Source organism: Rissa tridactyla, chromosome Z, assembly GCF_028500815.1.
Source record: "Rissa tridactyla isolate bRisTri1 chromosome Z, bRisTri1.patW.cur.20221130, whole genome shotgun sequence".
Classification (NCBI taxonomy): Eukaryota; Metazoa; Chordata; class Aves; order Charadriiformes; family Laridae; genus Rissa; species Rissa tridactyla.
The window spans coordinates 2,545,217-2,570,343 of record NC_071497.1 but is presented as its reverse complement, the minus strand read 5'-3'; the positions used below and the strand labels follow the sequence as shown (position 1 = coordinate 2,570,343).

The window sequence follows — 25,127 nt, the reverse complement described above, 5'->3', positions numbered from 1 at the left end:
CCCCCGCCCCACGCGTGGCGAGGGGTCCCCATGCAGGGGGGGGGCTGCGCCCCGCCGTCCCAGCGCCTGGGAAAGCGGCAATGAACCCGTGAGCTTAGGGAAAAAGGGGAATAACCACGGGATGGCAAGTCCTTACAAACCCGGTGTATGAAAACGGAAGCATCTTTCTTTGCATTTAAAAATAAACAGGAAAATGTGCAATGTGTCTCTCTTTTTTTTTTTTTTTTTTTTTTTTTTTTCTGTCATATTTCACAGTGTGATCCAGCCAGTTAGTGAATAGGCATTTTTTAAGTGGAGCTTTCAAAAGGAAGAGAAGATCTACAGATAATGCCATTGATCTGGCAGGAGGAGAAAATCTCTACAACAAAGGGGCTTTCCTATAAATCTGGACCAAACTGCTTGGACCCTCCTACCAGCAGAAAAAGAGAGTCAAGAGTTGATCCCGCTTGGTCCCAGAGAAAGAGAAGGCTGCTGGGTGTAAAATCACGGGCTGGTTAGCACTTCTGAGTTGGAGTGGTCTTTTAGAAAAGAGTACTTCTTGTTTTGTTCTGTCTCAAAATAGAAGGAAGCAGCAAAAAATCCTGCAGGCGATAGGACCACGACGAAGCTGTTAAATTCTGGCATCGCCTTGGTGCAGGGCTATGTCAGGGCAATTAGAGCTGCACCATGCTGCACTGTGCAGTACCACTGTCAGCCTTAATCTGCGCGCTGATGGGCAGCACGAAATCCAAGTTACAGCCCACAGGAAGCACAACCAGTGAACCCATATTGCTTTGACAGTTGCACTCATCTAGAAATAATGCAAAACGCTATTTAGATGTATACATCACGACCCTGTGCTCTAGGAAGAAAACAATCTAATGAGGGGCTGGGAGACTGCTTGCAGAAACAAGCAGTGAAGAGCTTGGTGGTGGTGTTGGTTTGGGTTTTTTTTTTATGTTTTGTTCCCCCCCCCGCCCCTCCCCTTTTACAATTCTTCGTATTTTATCCTGTTGGAGCGCCGCGTTGGGGTTGGTTTCACCGAGCTGTTCTTTGCCTCCATCGCCTCGCTGAAGAACTTGAAAATGGATGGAAAACTCTTCCAGGAAGTCAGCTCATGGCGCTCTGTACCTGTGAAACACAAAGGTGACAGTCTGACTGGGGGCCGTTAACGCACCCGCTCCCAGGGGTGTTCATGCAGAACCTGGGGAAGACACGCAACCACCATCCCAGGGGGAGCCGGGGGGGTCAGGGCTGCGCTGCTGCTGAGCTGGGGGGCAGCCGGGCAGGAACAACGCCCTCCCAAAACACACACACACACGCATGGGCAGCCAGAGCACAGAGCACAGACCCTGAATGCGTCTTGGGCCTGGGAAAGTGAGACCCCAAAGCACCCTGATAAGCAAAGCTTCGCTAAAGCACTTCACCTGCCCGGCCTACCTTGTGAAAAACGGTGTCTGCTTTTCAGAGCTGGTGAATGTTGTATTTCTTTTTCATTTTACATTGTTTTTAGCCGGCTATATGATTTTTAACCGAAAGAGAACACCCGACCTGAACCACAACTGATGCATCCCGAAGGCATCCTTCCTGCATCCCTTCCCAACACGCCCATACACAACATTGAAGGAGGAAAGTGTATCCTTCCTGCTTATCTCTTCCCCCTGCACTCAGATTCACCCTTATCTCTTTTTTTTTTTTGGTGGGCACAAGTGTCTCATTCAGTGCGCTGCACGTTTGCTGTATTTAAACAAAAAAAAACCCAAACAAACCACCACAACTACCCCCAGAGCAGAACCAAGACGATGGAGAGAGGGAGCCAAGGGCTGTGAAGAGTTGGGACCTCTTCCTGGGTAACCCAGTTATGCGGAGATGCTGCCTGGAAGTCTCCGGATCCTGGGCCTCCGTTTGATACTTTAACATTGTTAATGATAATTCTTTAGTCTGTAATAGTAGGTCATTGCTATGGTTACTCTACAATGGTGCAACACTTCGCTTTCCCCTTCAGCTATTCGCTGAGACCCGGTAACCACATTTGTTGCCTAGCAACAGTTTTGTGACAGTATCACAATCTGGGGGTGACAACAATGAAGGACACGGTGGCCGTGGCCTGCCTGGCAGAGAGGGATGCCGCGTGGGGTGGACGATGGTCCCTGGGGGACGTGGGGCGGCCGACAGTCCCCGGGGATGCGGGGCAACCGCCCTGGAGGGATGCTCTGGCACAGTGACGCCCGCACACCCAGCTTCACACCCTCACCAGGACCCTCACCCCCATGTACCCATCCTTGGCGCATCCTTGGTGGCTCCACACATGCTGTCCCCTCCAGAAAGTCTTTGATGGAGGCGCGACCCCTCACGTTGCCCTCCCCCGCTCCCTCAAAGGCAGCCATCAGACAAGCTCCTCCAAAAAAGCCCTCTGCAGAAAGACACCACTTCCCACACAAAGAGACGTTTCTGTACAAAGACGACCCACGTCACATGCACACACAGATTTCCCCCTCCTCTCCATGTCCGTTGTATGGAGATGATTCACGACACCTTACACAAATTTCCCAGGGGCACCTTTTACACAAACAGTTTCCACCTCAAAATTCACCTATCTTTGTGCAAACCCTCTTTGCTGGGAGGCAGCCCATCACGTCTTGCAGGTGGCTTTCAATGCAGACCACCTACCCCATCCCCTACAAGAGCCAACCCTAGCCATGCTTCCCAACACTTGTTCCCCACCTTGGGGTCATCCCATACGCAGAGGTGTCCCACCACAGCAGAAGGATAAAGCTCCCCTTCCAGCACAACCCACAGCCTTACAGACCCATCCCTCAGGTTACAGCATGGTTGGCCATGCTACAATTGCCCACTGCTACCATGCAATGACACCAGCAGAGATGTCACCTGCTGAAGCTGGTTTTATAGAGGGATAGGCTGTCCTAGCACACCCCGAGGACACTTCGGCACAGGGAGGTCTCCTCACACACCTGTACCATGGCGCATGGGAACATCACATTGAGGCCCAAGAGGCGAAACGTCATCCCATGTGGCTTTCTGGGTCCTACGGGGACACTTTCCACGCAAACATGTCTCTGTCACTCATGCCTGCCTGCATCCGTCTGCTTCTGTCTTGGTCGTATTCATCCTCATTAATATCCACTGGATTAAATTAGATGAAAATATAGGCAGTGAACATTATGCTGTTTTTTTCCCCCTGTTCTTTCTTTTTTTCTTTTTATCAACAACCTTCCTCCTCTGTGAAAGGGCCATCCAGAAACAAAAAATGACAAAACAATGTTTCTGAAGCCTCCCCGTCCCTTTCTCCGTGCTGCCTTCTCCCATGCACCCTCCTCACGTCCTCAAGAGAGATCAGGCTTACATTCACTGGTGTTACTGAAACTGATTAACCTACAGCTTTCCTGTAGCAACCCCTCTCAACCCACCCCTCTCAAAAAACAATTCAAGCTTTGAGTCTAGAGGGACTCAATGATTCAGCGGTCTAAAGCAATTTTAACACTCCCTATTTTCCCTTTCCTAGTAACAATCTTACTGACAGATGAACAATTTCCCTGGTGATAAAATCACTACAATGGCTATTTAGTTTCCAGGATTATGATGATTCTTTGCTTGATTAATATTGCAATAAGAAAAGCTTGCCAAGTATCTGCCTTGGCCCTTTATAGTCATTTAAAGGTCAAATTCTGTCCTTACACTCAGCTACTACTAAAGGGAGAGCCCTAAAAATTTAACACTGCGCAGACTGTGCATTTATGATTTATATACCAGAGGCTGGGAAAATTAGACAGAAGCAAGAGGAGTTATGTCCTAAGGGTGATGACAGATTTGGTCATAAGGTTTTCACCAGAGGAAAAACATCATTGACAACTGCAATCTCAGTTGCGTATTTAGTGGTAGACGAACCTCGTGTATTTAGTAGTAGACAAATCTAAATTAAATGCACGAGCAGCTACCTATTTTTTGATAGAAAGAATCATTTGGTGCGAGTTGGATAATAAGCGGCAGTGGTACTAAAGCCAAGGTCCTCTAAGTTATATATACCCTTAGCTCTCATTAATTTCAACGACTGTGATGATAAACTGCACGATTCAATATACCGTATTAAGCGATGGTTGTCACACAACGTATAGTGATTTCAGACACTAATTCTTTGAGAAATCTTAGGAGCATGTTGCAATGAAAAGACATATAAAACTCGTTGAGTGTGGGAGACAGCTAGAACATCCTAAAATATGCCAAGGCTACAGTCGCAGAAGAAAAAAAAAATCAGCCCCCCCCCCAACCCCGGCTCACAGCCCCACAAAGGAAAATGCGATAAAAGCAGAGCGACCTCCCAGTCGCTAGTGCAGAAAGGGGCAGGGAGAACTGGATGTATATTTTAACATGTACAGAACGTCACTGGAAAGGAGCCCCAAAGAGAAGGTGGATCCAATAACGCGTGAGGTGAAACGAATAACGACTGTAAAACGGTGGACAAGTTTCAGAATCAATTTGCTCACCACCACAAAGAGGTATTGACAATTAGAAATGATGAAGACTTGCCAATACAGTTGTTGATACAAAAAAATAAAAATCAGGTGAGGGAATACTTGCGAAAATTTAATATACAAATCATCAGGTCTGGATGACATGCATCGGAGGGTCTTCAGGGAATCAGTTAATGAACTTGCTGAACTACTGGCAATTATTTCTGAGAATTCATGCACAATCAGGTAGGCACCAGAGGACTGGGGTGGGGGTGGGAAGAAAAACAATGCTAATTTGAGAAAAGGAGGATTAATTGAAACTACTGCATGTAAAATTTACCTTTGAATAGTCACAAAGTAAGAGACCAACGTTAAAAAAAATCACAAGCGCCTTTAGGGCAGCAAGAGCCTTCGAACAGAACAGGCTCGGATTTGACAAGAACAGGTAAAAAACAAACTTGACCACTTTACTGAATCACAAAAATCAGCAGGCAAGAGATTTATCCACTGCCGTGTCTTTCTGCAGAGGTCAACCAGGCAACTCGGGGGCGGTGGGAACCTGGGGAATCACTGACAACCAAGTATGACCTTCACTGCTCTAACGGGCTGTGGTCGCCCTTACTTCTCATTTGCAAATGAGTCGCTTCACCCCAGCCGAGGAGACCTCACAACACTTGAGATTTAGGGTAATGCAGCTCCCAACCCTGTGGTGCCGTACCCGTGCTGGCTCCAACCACGTGCAGCAGGTCCACCAGCACCCACAGCGCACGTGGCATCTCCGCAGGTGAGGTCATCTCATCTCAACTCATCTCACCACTGTTCCTCCTGCTTTGGGAGGACTCTGCCCTCTGCAATTAGCACCGCAAAGTCCGTAACAGCATCACGGTTCATCACGTTCACTACATTTCAGCTGAAGAAAGGCATAAATCTGCATCTACGCGATGACGGACAGTATCTCAGCCCGTCTTGGAAACGGGCGCCAGTGCACTTCTTGGGAAGTGGCTAGAGCGCTCAAGAATGATATGGGGTTGAAAATGTACCTATGAAGTCCCAGAGGGATTGGTCTTAGGGCTCAAGTCTTTTAAACATGGTTATTAGTGATTTGAAAGAATAATGAGAGCGCTTATTAGTTAATTATATCAATTAGCAGGTGATATATTGAATAAGAGACAGAGCAAACGTAAGAAGGGGACAGAGAAATAACCATTAAAAAAAAGGGCAGCCTACCTGGGTAGGAAAAACAGAGAAGGGGAAAAGCAAAGATCGGAACTGGGGTCGGTGCTGGCAGGGGCGACCTGGCGAGCGATGCCAGTGGCCATGTGCGCCCAGGCGCGCAAAGGCGTTTTGGCCACCTCCACTTTCCACTCCCACTTGGGAAAACCGTCTCTTCTCCCAGGCAGGCCACCGAACTCCTCCGGTGGCGGAGGGAAGGATATCTGCAATCCCCATCCTTCCCTCTGGCACAGCGATTACTGGCTGCGTGGGACAAAGGTGGCCTCCTACGGCGCCTGCCCACTGCGCCAGACAAAAGCCTCCTCCCGCGGTGCTCAGAAGATGCTCAGCACAATGGTGGCCCCCCGCCGCGTTTACAAGATGTGTGGGACAAAGGTTTCCCATGCTGCGCTGGAGCCGGGAGAGATCTCCGTACGCCCCTCTGCGCCGGGATATTTTCTGCTGGGGAAAAAAAGTTTTCCAGGTTGAAAAGTTTCTCCACAGACATTAGCCTGCAGGGCTTGACCTCGGGTCCGCTCCTCTCGTCTCGAAACAGCGCGGGCTTCAACATGAATTAAGGGTGCTCTGTGCCTCGGGGTTTAGGGTCTGGCTCAGCAGAGAGTTTTCCATCGATTTCAGCCAGAGCCGGCTCCGTTCCTCCTGCTCCCCGGTCACGGTCCACGTTTGCTTTGCAATCTCATCCCCAAACACTGGCAGCCGTTGCTTTAACATTTACGGTTTAAGCCACACCACCACAAGAGGCCCTAAGCCCCACCAAAACCTGGTTTGAATGGTTCAAAGGGTGAAATGCAGCCTTTTGTGGAGGAGGGCATTCGCACGAAGAGAAGCACTTTAAAACTTACTAAACCGACTAAACTTTATCGTTATTTTCATAACACTGAGAAGCAACACAATTCATTCTTCCTTTACAAATAAATGAACAAATAAGCCAACCCCTTCTGACCTGGGAGCATGAGTGCGATACGCCTTTCAGAAAGGATTTTTCCTCTTGAAAGTTATGAATCAATGGAAATTTCTTTCTTTCTCACACTATCCATACACGCACGCATTAAAGTCTTCATATAAGACTCTGATTCTTAGGTATGTAATTCTGTAACTCTGTAGTAGCGTAATGATAGGCTCAAATATGCATTTATGTGTGAGAAAAAGATACGTCCTGCCTCTGCTGCACCTGTCTTTCTGGATGCTATTAAATGACTCCTGTATCACACAGTTTTTTCTAAACAGGAATTTAACTTCTTTTTTTTTAACCTTTGAGCACATCAGACATTATCAAGAATGACAGAACTATTTTTAATTCGTAAGGTTTCTCCATTTACAATTTCGGGATCCTATGGATCCACACAGGAAGGAATTATTGTGCCTGTTGCGACTATTTTACTCCGTTGATGTAAACCTCCAGGTTTCAACCCCCAAAACAGAAGAAGCTCTCACAGCTTCATCAGTAAAGCTAAGGAAAAAAGAGATTAAAAAAATACACCCTGCTTAAAATCACTAAATACTTCTGAGAGAAAGGATGACAGCTTCAGGAAAAATTGGGAAGGAGTCCACCAGCTCAAGAGCTTTGAGAACCAACGACCTTAAGAGCTTCTATCGCAATGGTAAAGAAAGGTTAAAAGCTTAGGCAAAATTAAGAGACAAGCCATACACCAATTAATGACATGGAAGAAGAGATTTCTGAGGGGACATTAAAAAAACCCCAAACCAAGCCCCAAACCTTGGTGTGTTTAGTTTGGCTGAGAAGTAATAGTTTGTGGCGTCATGGGCATGATAATAATCTAAAAGCAACGGCGTAGGGAAATGAATTCTTCAGAGGAGCCAAGAGGGAAGAACCAGAGAAATCTGAAGAAATGAAACACAGCTTCTAAGCTTGTAGGCTTAGACATGCAGTAAGCTGGTTTAGATGCAATATGCATCCAAGGAAAATTGTGGGAACCTTTGTGGCAATGCTAGAGAATAGACTACACAGACTAAAGACGTTTTATACTTGGTTATTACCTCCTGCGACACAGACCACTGTTTATTTTCGTTGGACACTTATTATCTCTAATATCTTTAGCTGGATGATGGAAACAGAGCAACAAGCATCCCGCCAACCCAGAACAAAGATTATCTCTGAACTCCAATACTTGTAATCAGCTTTCTTCCCACTCCTCGCTCGCAACACACAAACTACCCACGAGAAGCAAGTGGTTGAAAAAGGCAACAAAATACTTACAGAATTCCTCTTGCCCCACGAGCAACAGATGCAAAGATTCACGCAAAAGCTCAGCGCAAAGGGGGAGCAAGACAGGAGGCTAACACAGCCGTCGTTTTTCACCACTCTTCATTAACTATTAAGGGCCAGCCCATGAGCCCAGGTCATTTGTTTGCTCCTCTGCGCGCTAACTGGCCGAACAAGTGAAACTTGTAAGGTCGTTCCCTCCTGAGCAGAGGTGACCAAAAATCAGGTCATTTTTTGGGTCACCAAAAGTCAAGTCATTTTCTTTTGCATATATACGAAAATAGGAAAAAAAAAAAAGAGATATCAAAGAGCTATAGCGCCTTCCCGGTAAGAACCAGGCAGTGCCCTGCATCCAGGACAGAAGTGCTGTTAACACCAATGGGAACAGTCACAGTAAAACAAATCGCACACAACTGCAATTTTAAGGGGTTCCTCCCTTAAAAAAAAAGGAAGGAATCACAAAGAGTTAAAAACGCAGGCTGATTAACTAGCTTTTCAAGAGATGGAAGAGTTACAGGATCTCGGGCTGGTCTGGTCTGAACTGCTCCTCTGGGGTGACCAGTCCTGGCAAGAAAATGTGTCCTTGGGTGCAAAATTTCACAAAAAAGTCTTTTGCAAAAGGGCAGGAGTAGGGGCAAAGGGGGAAACCCACGTAGATCTGCTGTTATCTGTGCAACTAACACCATGAGACCGGTGGCCGTGGGGACAGGCAAAAAAGAGCAGATGCTGGGGCCGGATCCGGAGCCCTGGAATAGTGGAGAGCAAGACTCTGTCTCTTCCCAGGCAACCACGAGGACGAAGATGTACAAATGCAGCCTTCGCCCTGGCATTGTTCGAGGACTGCCAAGCAAAGGGAAGCCACGAAAAACACCCAGATTCACACCAGGCGTGTGTGGACATCCTCGCGTGTGGACATCCCGCTTGCCGGACATCTGCACCGTGAGAGGCAGCAAGGAAAACAGCCAGCTGGTGGTACGCTCCATAAACTCAGGTCAGGCTTCCCAGGGATCCAGTTTCAGGGGACAGGATGCTGAATTTGGGGCAAAGCTGCTGAATACATGCTGCCGGTGAAGTGCTGAATGATGCTTGGGGGATGATCCGCCAGCGTTGCAGCATCCCACCCAGCTCAGTCAGACCACACCGAACACTCTCATATCGTGATTCCAAACCCAGGGAATGCCTGCAGGAGAGCAAGCCATTCCCTTGAAGAAGGGTCTCGTATAGATGTGCCTGATACTACACAACTATAGATTTAAAAACTCATATTAAAATGGTGTAGCATGCAGAGAGAAGTAGGCAAGGACTGAAATTATATCTATATCCATATATCTGTATATTTCTCTCTAATCCATACATCTCTATGTGTAGCTATATCTTTATCTGCATATCTATCTATCCATCCATCCATCCATCCATCCATCCATCCATCTACCTACCTACCTACTTACCTACCTACCTATTTGTATCTCCAACTACACCTTTACCTGTATTTAAAGACAAATATAACAATTCTTTACCTGTCAAATGCAAGATGGGATATTCAGGTTCCATCTTACGAAGATGTTTTTGGGGTGAGACCATACCCACGGAAGGTGCAGAATCTCACTGCTGGAAGTTAAGAATAGTTTAGACAAACATCTCTCGGGAATATTATGGGTATAGCTGACCTCACCCCGGGGAATGTGGACAAATTAGACGACTCCTTTAGTCATTAGGCTAACTCATTAGATGAGGTTCTTTGCACCCAGCTCTGTCTTTTAACAGTCTGTGACTTTATTTGCTCTATTTAGGCAACATGTGAAGTTGATTGCGTTTTGCAGGGTCCATCACAGTAGCTCTGAAGCATTTGAATAATGTACATTAGTGGGCTAACTAAATTTTTTAAATGTAGATGCACTTTTTTCTATTATGAATCAGAAAAAAAAAATCTTTACAAAATTGCACCCAAGAGCACAAATAAAGTATTTAGCATTTGAAAACCATAATTTTCTCAACCAGGAGAAAGGAAAATTATCTTTCAAATAAAGGAAGTTTTGACCTGCTCAAAACCCGACGCTTCCCGAGAGAACACACAACCACGTGCCTTCTTGGGCGAGACCGCTGAAAAACAAGTATTTAAGCTTCAAAGCTTCCACAGGTTATAAACCTGGGAAATACTAATTTAGGTTGACAGATCTACAGCAGCACACAAGCAGCCAGTTACATCTCTTTCTCCCTGCTGCTTTGCAAGGGCACATCTAGCGGATTTTTCTGAGGGAAAAAGTCATCGTGTCCGTGATTTTGCAGAGCGGGATGCTCAGCCGAGAGCGGGGACAGCACCAGGGACGGACCCCAGCTCTGCCCGCCGAGCGACGCTGCCGGCGCTAACAAGCACGCGGCATTTAGAAAATACATTAAAACACCTTCAAAACATACCGCAGCAATACCTGCGAGTTAATTTAACTGGGAATATTGATGAATGATTTAAAAATATGAGTTCATTCCCAAATCCCTCAGCTTTTCAGTGTTTATAGGGCAGAGATCTAACGCGTACCCCTCGCTGGTGAGCTCTGCGAACTTATGCAAGTGGAGTCACTGATGACGGCAGGACCGGCCCAGTGAAAAGACAGGGCGCTTAGAAAATAGCTGCTCTCTGCCATTGTGTTTTACGATTATTTGTTCCTAAATAGTAATCGTGCCATCAAAAATCCGGATGGAGAATTAATTATTGGAAATAATTCAGGAAACGCTGATGTCAGCTTGCTTCAGTGAAGAGTACCGCAGATTTGTAAAACCCACCGAGCAAATGGAATTATGTAAATCGCGGGAGGAACAGCTGTACCAGCAGCGTGAGGGCGAACAGACACGGCTTTGGCGCTTCCCAAAAACACATCAGCCAAGGCAGCGCCGTGGAAATGGCAGCGCCTGCACCCAGAGCAGCTAGGAAGGGCAGAAACGCTTTAAAATCCTGCGTTACGTGATGGTAGAGACACCTCACCTAATAAAAACAGGGAAAGGCCCTTAATCACTAGCAGGATAAGCAAAGATTTGCACTTGCAAATAAAGCAATTTCAAAGTAAAGACGCTGAATATAATTTTCTCCCCTTTCATGCCACGAGCGGAGCTTGGAGGCCAGCGTGGATGCCGACACAGGCAGTTGTGGAAGTAAAGAAGGTCCTTCCCGGGACAGGAACGAGCCCGTGTGTAAGGAATGGGAACGCGCACGGGGCGTGAAGCACTGCAGCAAACGCCCAGTGTTTTCATATTTCGGCAAGAATGCGAATTCATACATCATAAGCCTTTAGTGAATAAATTAACATCCCCCCCCCAGTGGAAAACGTTTATAATCTTCTGCATAAGGAACATTTCAAAGGGAATTTTTATTTTTTCCCTGAAATTTCTGCTTGGGTTATAGTGTCCTTTTATATCTGTGGAGGCAAAAGATTACAGTCAACATGAGCCCAGAGTACTTTCATAGGCAGGACAGTATTCACTGACCTGTCTGCTTCATCTCATGACTATTGCCTTTGTCTGGCCCCATCCCAACCAAACCCAAACCAGCCTTTCCAACATGCCATTGGCCCCATCCATCTCCTGCCTGGTCCTTTGGTCCACAGTATCCCTGGAGCAGCCATGGGAAGGGCAGTTCCCTCTGATTTTCCTTCAGAGTATAACTTTGTGATGGGTAAGACGAAAAAAACCCAAAAGCCAGGCGCTGCCTCTGCCATGCTGGCTTTGCTCCTGGTGGAAAGCTGAGCAACACTTTGCTCCACCTGGTTCTCCTCTCCTGATGACCGCAGCCACAGGAGGCGTAAGCGGCTTGCACGAAAGGGAAGGGCAGAGACAGGGCCATCCATCCTCCTGCTTCCCTGGTCCCACTGGACGCTTGGTCCAGGTGCCACCAGCTGCCAAAAAGGATGCACCCCCCCACATCAAGAGAAGTGAAACTTAGCAGCCTAAACCCAAGTGATCCTGAAAATCCGGATTCAGCTGCTCACCACCCCCGCAAGGTGTCTAAGCTGCTCAGACACCTCAGCTCTTGACCTTAAAGCTTATGTCTTATTACTACAACACTTCTGTACACACTCAGAAACACCTCGGGCTTGACACGGCAAATACTTTCACGGGTCTCAGGCAGATAGAGGCCCCCCCTGCCATTGTAAGTAGGTGTGCAAGCTTCAGGGGGAGGAATGCCCTCTTCGCTCCTTCCCAAGGCTTCATTACCCTAAGTCTCTTCCCATTCCTTGCCTGTTTTTCTTCCACCTGGGACGTCTACTTCTCCAGGACATCTACTTTTGAATTGCTCCCCCACAACTTGCCCACCTTGCAGCTCTTCTTGAATCCTTGCCCACCGCCTGCCCCTGATCCTGTTGCATCTCATCCATCCCCCCACCCACTCCAGTTCTCTTGTCCTCATGGTCCATCAGTTTCTCCCTTTTCCCGACTTTTCTTCACCCCTGTCTCACCAAGACCTCCTCCACCTCAATGCTACTGCGTCCATCCAGTCTCTCCTCACCAACATTTTAGTCTTCCAGTTGCTGGCAGTAGCCCACCAACCACATCTTCCCTCTCCACATTTTCTTCTTTCTTAACAGGAAAAGAAAGTCCCAGATCTGGCTTTGGCAGGTATTTAAAAAGCCTGGACACAAGCTGCATCTACCACCCAGGTGTGGTGGTGAGGGCAGAAAAGGAGGACACATCCGTGAAAATGCAGCCCTGAGCGGTAAGAGAAATGAGTAGTCAATCTTCTAGGTGAGAATGACAGTTTCATGGGAAATTTAGTACATATTTTAGTGACTTCATGGAAAGTAAACACGTCTGAGTTTGTAAAACGCCACAGAAGATGGATGTAGGCCACCAGAATACAAACACCGAGTAACAAATGGAGTTCAAAATTAAAGTTTTGGAAACCACTGACAGACTGTCCATTTTGATAAAATTTTAATTGTCAAGGAATTACAAAAAAATTGCTGGAAAAAAAAACTGCAAAAAAATGTGTGAACTTGAGGTGCCAATAACCCTCGTGCACTTGCAGTCGGTCATTTATGGCTAGCCCATACCAGTTACGTTTTTGTTGTTTGCTTGTCACTGGCTGCTGGGTATGTATGTACACAAATACGTACTTACACATAGACATAACACCCGGCACACCGAAGACCTATATGACCCACTTCCAGGAGTCTGCATAGCTGCATTAGTGAGAAAGACGGCAAGAAGACAGTGCTGTTTCACCAGTGAATTTACACTGATATAGTGAGCGTTAACCTTCTTTTATTAGCGTGACCTTCGCTGGTCGTTGCTAATGAACATTCTTGAAGAAGGCAGGTGATTGAACCCAGACCGCGGGATTTTATGGACAATGATCATTGTTGCGGGTCAAGTACACCTGTGCTGCAATCATAAAGTTAATAACATCTACAACAACAGCTTTACATGCGGCTGTCTCAGAAGAATGCCATTTCTGTAACTCACAGCCTTTGGAGACGCTATTTATAATTTATACCCAATCTGAAGCGCAAAGATTTTTTCTCCCCTGCAAGTCACGATAATCAATACGGGTCTGCACCTATTACAGCCCGATGAGGTGAAGTGTGCGGCAAGGATCAGCTGCGCCGGGCAAACACCGCGGCTCATAAACACGGCTCTGCAAAAGGGCCCGTCTCCAGCAGCCGTTCCCAGCATCTACGCTGGGAGAGAAAATAAAGGGGGAAATAATTCTTTGTAAGCTTGCCATCCCAGCTGCTTAGTGTCGCAAACTAAATTAATTGCATATTCACCTCGGAACTACTCAGAAACTGGAGTTTTTTTGGCGCGTCGTGCGGGTTTCAGGCTTCTGCACCCTAATTCATAACACATCAGGACTTAATGCAGGATACTCTGAAGCTCCCATATCAGGGAAACCAGCAATTTAAGACTAAACACTAATTCGCCAAGGCTTTGCAGATGTGAATTACACTGAATTTAACTAAGCTGAATAATATCACACTTCCTGCGACTTAACCTCATAGATGTCATTAGAGGGAGCGTTTGAGATTAATGACCATAAAGCTGCGTTCCGCTCCCTGCTTAACCCTCCTCCTTGCTGCAGCAAACGGCCGCTTTGTCTGGAAGAGCTCAACATGTCCCTTCCTGCACGTGCCTCGCTTCCCACCCCTGAAGAACATCACCAAAACTCATTCACGGGTGACATTTGGGACACATGGGTGACAAGCCAGCCACAGAGCGATGGGTTGGAGACACCTGATGGTGGGGCAGGTGGTGATGAAGCCTGGCATGGCGCGGGCAGAGCTGAAGGCAGCCGTAAGGTTGGCAAGGTGAGGGTGTCTCCTCAACGTTGGGCATTGGGTTGCGTTGACCTCTGCCAGCGCCCTGCCTGACATCCCCGTCTATGGAGCCAGACACTGGAGCGTGAGCGTGGGAGGTGGGTCTGCCACCAGCAGGAGGGGGAACTCCAAAGTCTGGGATGAGCGTGAAGGGAAATATTAAGTTCACAATGAGGGGGAAAAAAAAACCCCAACCCTAACCAAACCAAACCTTAAGAGCGGGGATGATCACAGTGGGTTTGCACGCCAGACTGGTGGGACCCCATTGCCGAGCTGCAGATGGAGAAGGCTCGTAGGACCCAGGAACCAGTGGGTGAGCGACAATGAGGGGTTTCTCCTGGGGGAACTGCAGAACAGGCCCTGCCTTGTATCTGCAAAAGCACAACTGGACAGAAAGCAGCCCCGAGATCAGGGTCTCTCTGCTAATCCGGTTTTAATCATCCAATTGCAGAGCTGCAAACTTTTTAACTATTTCACTTAACCACGGTGATAATTAAGTAAGCCTCATTTGGGAGACCATATTTATTCCAAAATAGGGACTGAATCACTATTACCCTTTAAAAAAAAATAAAAATACCATCAAGCTCCAAACCAGCATCTTCATCTCAATCTTGAAGAAACAATTTCTGATTTCCCTACCAGGCATAGATTAAAAAAACCACCCAAACACCCAAAGACGGGAAACAAGGAAGCTCGATGACCTTGGTGCATTTCCAAAGGCAATTCCAATTTCAAAATACAGTCCTGGACTAACAACCGGTCTTTCCACGTGGGGTCTTCCAGCAGAATCAGCGCTGCTAAGTCAGGCTGCGGAGCTCGCAGAAAAAGCAAGCAAGATCCCTTGTGTCATGGCAGAGATCTTTTGCCAAGCATTTAGTGGGTTCTGAGGAAAACCTTAGTCTCTCCAGCTAAAAAGATGGTAAATCTTGGGAGCTGGAGACGGAAATGCAAGAACCTGCCAGGAAAGCACATTTGGAAGTGGAAGAGAAATGAAACATTTAAATGAGTTGCAAAACTTGGTGATTCAAATTGTTTTCTTTTCTTTACACCGAGAATCTCAAGGTTTTTTTTCATAAAATTAGAACAAAATGGAAAGAAGTTGTTGGGGTAATTTCTCTCTGAAGAATCACTGAACTGGAATTATGTCATCTTGCATTATAATTATCAGTTTTTGCCACAGTTGGCCCACAAATATTATATTAAAAAAGCAGGAAGAAAATCACTTAAATACATTTGGGGAATTCTTTTGTTTGTGCCCCGTGCATATCTTTTAATACTTATTGCTCCAATTTGGCTTGGTTTGTCTAAAACACTGTAGGTTGTTTTTTTTTTTTCTTTTTTTTTTTTCCAAAACAAGTTTAAAAACAAACTGTTGATATATTAGGGGAAAAACTGCATGGGGAAAAGCAAGATCGAGGTGGGAGCTGAAGTTAGCCTAAATGAGAGCAATATCAGCATGCACAAATGCACAGACAAGCACAGTTTGACAGTCGCTGCTCATAAAAGATCCTGCAACGAGTTAATATGAAAACTCAGTCTCCTGTAGAGGGAAAGTTAGAGGGGAGCTCATATATAAGCACTTGAGGAAAACTTGCACTGTGGCTGGAACACATATAGCACATTCCCCGTTAGTCTAGGGATAAATGAAATGTTACAACCACAATATATTGCCGTATTAAATTAAGAAAACATTTTTTTTCCCCCGGTTTGTTGTGAAAAGAGAAAATCTATGGCTGACTAAAAAGCAAAGAACTTGCAGTCAACAACATCCCCATCTGTTTCACCATGTTTTTCAGCTCCAGAACCAAAATTACACAAGCTTTTTGCATTGGTACCTCTGTAGCCGTGACCGTTACTTTCCACAGGAACCCCGCAGAGATTTAACGGTGCAAATATTCCAAGTTTTCAGATGTTGCAGTATTGCTTTTCCATGTTTTTCCAGGTTTCCAGCTTTCAGACACACCAAAAGTCTATGAGACTGCCTCCGAGCAAGGGAGGAGGGCGAACCAAGGGGACAGGACATGGTAAATTCGGGGTTTGCTCCCGCACGGGTCTCTCCTTCATGAAGTTGGGGAAACCAGCAGCCCAGCAGCTCAGGGAACTTCACCCCGTGCTGAGGTCTGTGCATCTGGGCATCCGGGGAGGACAAGGAGGAAGCGTCTAGGAGGAATGGGTCCTGGAGAGAAGATTTACCTCTTCTCCCGGCAGAGAGCTCGCACACCAAGGCAAAAATACAGCTGTATCACATTTCCATGGGACTTGCATCTGTGCCAAAAAGCCTTCAGCGAAGCAGGACCAGGACAGGCCACCGCAGCTGGGAGAGGAGCCGTGAAGCCTGCTCACTGGGGCTGTGTCATCTGCAGCTGCAGAAACCTGCACAGAGCCCTGGAGTGGAGGATACCCTGCCCAAGGCCACATGGACAGCAGGTAGAATCATAGAATCACAGCATGGTTGGGGTTGGAAGGGACTTCAAAGCCCACCCAGTGCCACCCCCTGCCCTGGGCAGGGACACCTCCCACCAGCCCAGGTTGCTCCAAGCCCCGTCCAACCTGGCCTTGAACCCCTCCAGGGATGGGGCAGCCACAGCTTCTCTGGGCAACCTGGGCCAGGGGCTCACCACCCTCACACCAAAGAATTTCTTCCCCAGATCTCACCTAAATCTCCCCTCTTTCAGTTTGAAGCCATTACTCCTTATCCTATCACTACATGCCCTTGTAAAAAGTCCCTCCCCAGCTTTCCTGGAGCCCCTTTAGGGACTGGAAGGGGCTGGAAGGTCTCCCCGGAGCCTTCTCTGCTCCAGGCTGAATCTCCCCAGCTCTCTCAGCCTGTCCCCACAGCAGAGGGGCTCCAGCCCTCCCAGCATCTCCGGGGCCTCCTCTGGCCCCGCTCCAACAGCTCCGTGTCCTTCTGCTGTTGGTGGCCCCAGCACTGGAGGCAGCAGGGTTGCTGGTGGGAAATGTTTTTGCCACTGGTCTGATTGAAGAACCACTTAATCGGTGGTTATTTTCATATTTTCTGCCCAAGAGATATCAAGAACGCACCTCGAAGGCATCGTGCTGCTGAACTTTCACAGCGCTGGATGGGCTGGACTTGTAAGGGTCATGCAAGTATTTAAAATAAGTTTCAAACAAAAGAGGTTCAGTAAAAAAAAAAACAAACACCAAACCAACAAAACTAATAAAATAAATATGTGACAGGCATGTTTAGCAAATCAAATAGATGCAACAGCTTTAATATGGCCTGAGAAGTGCTAAAACCAAATTCTTCCCTAGGACACCCATTGCTTAATGTGGATTTCTGAAATACGAAAAGCAGATACTTTTTAATTGGGTTCAGCTTCCCAAATGGGTCATGGAGATATTCTTATCTGACTTTTGTGAATAACACAAGTAGGTCCTCTGTAGTTGGGGATCTCAATAGTGCCCTTTAAAAGGGCTTGTTTTCAGACGCTTATAAATTTTGCCAAGCTAAGTATTTGGGATGAAAATTCCCATGCTCTGTCTCTGCCTCAGGCTGATTATTATTATTTTTTTATGTTTCAACTAAAAGGATTTAGTCACTTCAGGAAATAAGATTGAGGAAAAACATGTTTTGCCCCTGTTGGGGAAAAAAAAAAAAGGCAAGAAAAGAAAAGAAAAAGAAAGCCTTACAAGAATTTTGCTGAGCATCTCCTGCGTCTTTATTCTTCACAGCAATAGTTTGAAATTTGGAAGGTAGGGTCCCTGTTGTCCTTTTGCAGTTCCCATGAAAAACCACCCAGCTTTTGCCTAGTCACAAGCCTTTGAAAAGTCCCATTTGCATATGCTCAGCACAGAGAACTCAGAATTTTGGCAGACGAACTGGCCAAGGGCTCCTCTGAAGATGCTGTTTGCAATGGGCAAACTCCAGCCCAGGGCTGACGGGGCTGAGCCAGACTTTTCTTTTTTTTTTTTTTTCAGCTGCTGCTCCCAGATGCTGCAGGCGATTGTGGCACCAGGCACAGGAACTGAGCGTGGGCAGCTCTGTCCTGGGCTCCAAATGCAGGCAAAACGAGGGGAGAAACGGGAAAAAAATTAAAAAGCAGCCTAACGGAAATAGAGAGAGAGGAGAACTAGTCCTGGGGGGAGGGGGGGCAGTGGGAAGAGTAGACCAAGAGGGGATTGACCGTGCAAAAAGACCATCATGGGAACAGGTCTGTAGGTGAAGGAAAGACCATTAAACGTGGAAAAGGAGGAAACTGGCTGCAAAAAGAGCATGGGATGCAGAGACGGGGGTGGGGACGGAACTTTCCAAACCATCAGAGAGCAACCTTGTGGAAGGCTTGCCCTCGTCAAGCAAAGACAAAACTGACCGACTGGGTTGGTCCGTCATTGTCCCTTGGCTGCGGTTCATCAAGAGGGTGATAATCTACTGCTCTAGTACTCTCAGCTCCTGTACCTCACTTCACCAGTGTCTGAGCCCGGACTCTGGATCTGAAATCTCCATCTCTGCAACTGAACTGCAGCAATAGAGCATCACATGATAAAACTTCCCTTCTTCTCCTTACCATGGTTAAAGGAAACAAATTACACGCAGAAAATGACATTAAGAGAATATCTGAAGCGCACGCTGAAGGGACAAGTTAGGACACTCAGTTTAGTAAGTGCTCAGGGGCCAAACTAGGGGGGATCGTGCTTGTTGGTGCTGCTCTGGTACAGCTTCTGCCTGTATTGCTCCGAGTTTGGTGCTGCCCATGAGGATCACTCATGCCTTTTTCCACCAGGCTCCACCACTGACCCGCAGATATTAGGTGGGAGTAGAGAGAGCTGGTCCAAAGAGACTGGGCTTTTGCAGCAGAATGTGAAATAATGTCATTTATAATGCAGCACAATGGGTAAACGAAGGAGAATGTAACTCATGTAGTACAATGCTATGAAGTGCATATTGGCCATTACGAGGGTAGTGAATGAAATTAAGTGTTGGGATAAAAAAACACGGGTATTTAAAGCAAAACCTAATGGCTACTTTAAAGAACATCAATAGGGAATTAATGTCACAAGGGGAGAAAATGTTACTGGATTTCCCAAGCTCCAAGCAGTGTTTTTGGAGCAGGCAGGAGTCTCTCTGCATCTTTTACCACTGCGTCGCTCACAGTCGAGATGCGTCTCTGATCTTTGCCAGTGGGAAGACTCCGCTTATGTGGTTTTTTATGTCCACAGTTTCCAGGTCACCCAACTTCCCATCAGCTGAAGCAGAGCAAAGCATCCTCTAATGGATAGTTAGTAAATAGTCATATTTACTAACCTACGAGTCCTATTTTTATCTTAACCTGGCTGATGATAACTGTCATTTCAACCTGAGATCATAGCAGGTCTGTATGGGGACATGACCGCTGGAGCTGCATGATGCTGTTGTGGTTGCTGTAAAGAATGAGAGATAATGCAGAAATAATAATTTGTTATGGAAAAATAGATGAGCAAGGTACACAACAAGGCAACTGAAAGCTTTGTATTTCTGTTATTTGATCCCTTCATGAGATGATGACAGCAGTAATTTGAAGAGATCATGAATCCCTTAATTATATTGTGTGCACCAGCGGGATCCCACCTGTAGACATTTAAGTGGGGTGACCTTTGTTTCATAGCGTTCTGTTATTCTAGTCTCCTCCCTGTTCAAAATAAACCTCACGTCCAGCCAAAATAACTGGTTTGCTGCAACTTTTCCCTAAGGTGGCCCACCACAAATTGTTGAAGCATTAGCATCTGAACTAGTAGAGAAGCTGAGTAACGGCCGTGGTGGGCTGGACGTGCCAGTCCCGATGGGCATCGCAGGTTGGCTCAGTCTGGGGATGCAAAAGCCACAATTCTGCAAATCCAATGGTGCACGAAAGGAGCCGTAGAAGCACGGAAGTATAAAACACAAAATGTTTGTACTTTGTCGCTATTTGCTCTACGGGCTTTGACTGGTCTGCCACTGTGCAGAGTAGTGGGAAACATCAATCAGTTAAAACTTTGAACACATCGTGCATTCTTGGAGCTAAGAATGGCTGGTCACTAAACCCAGTATTATTCTGTCATCACACCACGTGCACCTGCAGACTCACCCCTGAAGTTTGCTGCCACGGCTTTAGCTAACAGTAACTTATGTTTTGAGGTTTGGTTGACAAAACAGGGAGAGAAGAAAATGAAGAAATGAAAAAAACAGTGTGAAGAATCATACATGACATCATAAACATAGCAATGGCAGTTTTAATGACAATCCTATAGGAAAGAACTAAATTTTCACTTCGTACGGTGTATGATGCCATGACGTATAATGAGTTACTTATTTCAGAACAACAACCACGCGCCGTTTCGCTGTTTCTTTTCCTGGCGTCAGCTGTTAGCACGCATGCTTCTGCGCTAAGGTGACAGTATTCTCTGAATGAGATAAAAAGCAAGGGCGACATTGCCACAGGCCACTCCGCAGCAAACAAGAGTCAATTACCCCAAGAGTGAACAACAATTTAATTGATCAATTTCAAATGCAGAAAAATCTGCTGAGTCCAGTCAAGTCATAAAAGGCTCAGTTTCAAAAGCGGGTTCCTAATACTCGCGCAAAGTATGTAACAAGTCAGGCAAATTACAAAAGCATTAATCTGCCCAAAGAGGCAATCGCCTGTACAAACATTCACGTTCCGTAGCATATTTACGACAATTATACTGCTCATGCATCATGTCGCCGTTCAGATAACACAACGCACCTTGCGCACTCTTAGCCATGTTTTATGGCCAATATCTTTTAAATATTACCAACTACTGTTTGCTGCTCTGTTTACTGGTGCCGTATCACAACACCCCTCCTGGATCTGGCAGCGATGGCTGCTGCCGGAGACCCCCACGGCACTGTTCTTTGCTCGCCACCACAGGATGCCATGCCTTTGCTCTGCGCAGCACCCAGACTGCTAATGCCAAAATACCAATTCTGAGTGGCTCTCAACTGGTAAAAATGTGATAGCACCTTGATTTATTCCAGCTGAGACTCTTAACCCACGTGTCTGCCTGTACCCTTGTAATTTCCTGAGACACTAAGGAAGGAAAATGCTGTCTCTCCCGCCATGGGCATATACGCATTCGCCCTAACAGACAGTGCCCTGGTGTGCATCAGCCTCTGAAGTATTTGGTAAAAACTCTCCAGTTATTGGTCAGATTTTCAGGACAAGAACTCTTTAGTCCCTTTGTCCTGGATGCAAACCAGGCACTAGCACAAACGTTTATCTCTTAAATAGCTACATCCCGTATATTTAACTCTCTAGAGCTAGAAACCGAGCAGGTAACCCACTACAGGAAGACAAATCTGCACAAGACACCAATGAGTTTGCTGAGCAACAGTCACTGCGCGTTAGTGGTATTTTTGGGTTTTGCATGTTCTTCCCCTTCAAAATATCTTCCCCAAAATTTGAAGAAATGTCATTAAGCATAGCAGAGTACTTGGCAGGCTTCTCAGGTAACAGGCAGGTAACAGTGAGTTTTCTTTAAAGGGCTCATGATATGTATGCTGATATAAGACTAATTCTTACTTCATGCGGATAAAGTGTGAACAAGAGTGTGAAAAATCTGAAGCCAGAATAAAAACAAGACTAAAAGAATTTGCCTTTTCCCTCTTTCAAAACAAAATACTGGGAAATTGTTTCATTTAATAAAATTGCCAACTTCGCAAACCATATAGCCCCCCCGCCCCCGTAGCCTCCTCAAAGAAAATAAAGATAAATCATCACACAAGTGGCAACATAAATCTGTTTTTCTCTGGCACTTTTGCTACGAGGAACGTTTGGGACGTGAATTTGTAATAACTATGTTCTACCTATGAAATGATGAAAAGCTGGCACTTTCACAAAGCTCCAGCCAACAGAGAAATATCCCACATCAGGTATCAGTGCTCCAAACCACTGCTCTTTGCCTTCCTTTACATGTGGCACGGTTCACGACTCTACAGTCTTGGGCATCAAATGTCCTTGGGACCCCTTGGGATTTACCTCCTTCACCTGGAAGCTTGAAATTAAGGGGCACGGTAATGGATGATGTAGATATTCCCCTTCACTCCCATCTGTTTGCATTTATGACATTAAAAATAAAACCCGCAAAATTCCATGTCCCAGATCCTCTTAGGAGGAACAGGCCAAAGTCAAGCTTGCTGAGCCGTACCCCAACCAGAATCCCCACGGTTTTATAGATTTAAGTAGCTTAACATTATTTCAGTGTGCCACACTGTCACAAAGGGGCATTATAAGTGTTAAGGTTGTCAGTCTGCTGAGCTATCAAAGATTAGTTCATGTAGAAATGTATCAACATCCTTCATATAAAGCTAATCAAATCTGAAATTACTGACATGTCACCTTGAGGAGGAATTTGATTTATTATTTGCAAAGTAATACGGAAAACAGTGAGATGTACAGCTGTAAGAATTACTGTTAACACTGACTTTGTGATATTACATTAGTTTTGCTGTTGCTTTTTGTGCCTTTTGTAAATAATAATAATAATAAACAACAAAACTTTCTTTGTGCCATTAAGTGGCATGAGTGTGAAGTGTGGCTGCTTAAGAAGTAGTAAGGTGGCTCACCTCTAAGACTGCACGAGAGGTGTCTGCCGTTAATTAATGATACGTTAACAGAAAGCACAAAATCACGTGCAGCCCGTTTTCTCCTCTTTTGCCACAGTCCCATTCCGAGTGGGGAAAGTTGCCAAAAGTCATTTTCGCTCGATGACCTCCCCGGCTTGTTTCTCCCCACCGGGGAGCGGGGCCTGCTCCGTCGGGATCAGATTTTAAATGTCATGCAAATAGCATGCAAATTTTTAAATGTCATGCAGTTTAAGGGCATACATAATTTGTAGCATATTTACTTATTTGCGCTCCTAAATGACGGCGCCTGCGAACACAAACCAGGCGCGCCACTGCGCACGAACGGACGTTAAGCCCATTCGAAAACCTGCCTGCTTTTAACTTTACGTCATACACACAACTCGGTTTTGTCTTTGAGATAAAGGCAATTGTAGGATCCCATTCAAAAAAAGTCGCACACCTCGCTCACTGCGCTGCAATATCCATTCAATCCCTACCGCAAATTAACACACAGCGCTCACGTACGCCACAGGCTGAGTCCTCCGAAGTAAAGACGTATTTTTAGCACTGATATTTGCTCCTTGATGTTATGTATAGTTCTGTACGTATATGAGTGCTTGTTTATGGCACAACGTAAATAAGAATTCTGCACTTGAGATCAGCTATCCTGGTAAGTAAACGACTATGCGGGTAAACAAATCTGTTCACTACCTCCAAATATTTTTATTTGCCATATAATTACATCTCATATATATCCTCACAGATGTATAAAATACATTCTTAGGAAAATTGCCACAGAATGTTGTTGCTTATATTAAGTAAACGGTATATTTGTGTACCATGCTCCATACTTACATACATGAAGCATATTTGTATACATATAGAACTGCCAAATATTTCACTTCTGTTACTATACAAACAGGTTGATATTATTGAAAAAAACCCCATCCCTCTACTAACTTTCCCAAGTGTTTTTGAGACTGGGTTACCAACATACCTTTCAGAAAACGTGTTTTCGTACTGATAAGGCTATACCACGCTAGAAGGAAGGATACTATACAGCTAGGTAGGCTGGCAGCTAAGGACATAGCCTTTATCAATCCAATTAAATCAAGACTCATTCAGGCTGTCGCCTTCACTGCTGCCATTAGCTGCTCTCTCACGGTGCCAAACACTCCACCTGAATTCCTACCTGGACGTAACCTGCCATTTCCCCATGATGGATCATTTTCGGGAATTACCGACAAAGTTTTTTTTGACCACGTTACCCAACTTTCCCTTTCCCAGATGCCGAAGGTGAGTTAGGACGCACGGCGTTCCTTCTTGTGCGTCATCACCAAACCCCCTGTCAGGGACCAGAGGTGCCGGGATGGACTGATAAAACGGACTGGAGAAGCGTGCAGGAGAAAGTAAAATGAAACTGTGAAGAACTGGCTTTTTACCATATTCTGAATTTTCTTCTTATCCCCAGCGTGGGCCTTGCTAATCCATAAAAAGAGACAAAAAGTGCACTTACTGGTGGCTTTGAAGGCACTTGCTTCAAACTGCATGGATAAGATCAAGAGGAAACTTAGATTCTGAAACTGGGGGAATTTTTGAAATGGAATTTAAATAACTGAAAGAGTAACAGGGGATGTGAGGTGAATTTCAAAATATTAGCATTAACAACTTTCTTTTTTTAGACAGGTTCTCCCTGGCAAATAAAGCCGTTAAATGATTTCAACAGCATCAATATTGTACACAAAAAATGTGATATCATTAATAACAATGAAGAAGAACAGAATTCTCACGGGAGACATAAAGCTTGTGTGCAACAAGTTATACCCCCAGTCTCCTAATCCAGTCTGAGACGTTTAATTTCATGTTTTTTAAATATATTAAAAGGCTTGCTTTCCCCCCCCAAAAAAAACCTTTTAAGAAGCATTCATACCGCTGTTACAAAAGTAGAAAGCAATATGCTAGCACAGATGACTTTGCCTACTGGTTATTGAAGGGAAGGATCGCCCCCGATGCCCAAGCTGAAGCTGACCCGATAGATCAAACCCTCAGGGTCTCGAATTTACATTTCATAAGCTTAATATCCTGCCTGATTTATGATTTGCCTTCTTAAACAACGAAGGTTGCACTTAACAACTTTACTTTTGTGTGGGTAACTGTTGATCTGAAAATGGCACATAAAATGCATTTACATCAGCGCTGCTAATAGGCCCATAATGGTTCTTTATTATGTTTCAGTGAAAGGCAACTGAGTGACAGGTAACTGATTTTGTAGATCAAATAACTTTCTGCCACCCCCACACAGCTCCCAGCTGCTGCACACTTTATATGCCAATACAAATACAGTTGTAAAGTAGACAAAT

General features: G+C 45.6%; 1 protein-coding gene across 6 annotated transcripts in view; it reads right to left on the bottom strand.

The window, feature by feature from the left end:
- Positions 1-207: 207 nt before the first annotated feature.
- The window catches only part of FAM172A (family with sequence similarity 172 member A), a 266,356-nt gene continuing 241,436 nt past the window's right edge, over positions 208-25,127 (bottom strand). For all 6 annotated transcript variants that reach the window (XM_054184758.1, XM_054184765.1, XM_054184761.1 and 3 more), the window contains one exon: positions 208-1,110. In XM_054184758.1, the coding sequence (XP_054040733.1) occupies positions 968-1,110 (143 nt within the window). In that variant the 3' untranslated portion in view covers positions 208-967. The remainder of the gene's footprint in view (positions 1,111-25,127) is intronic.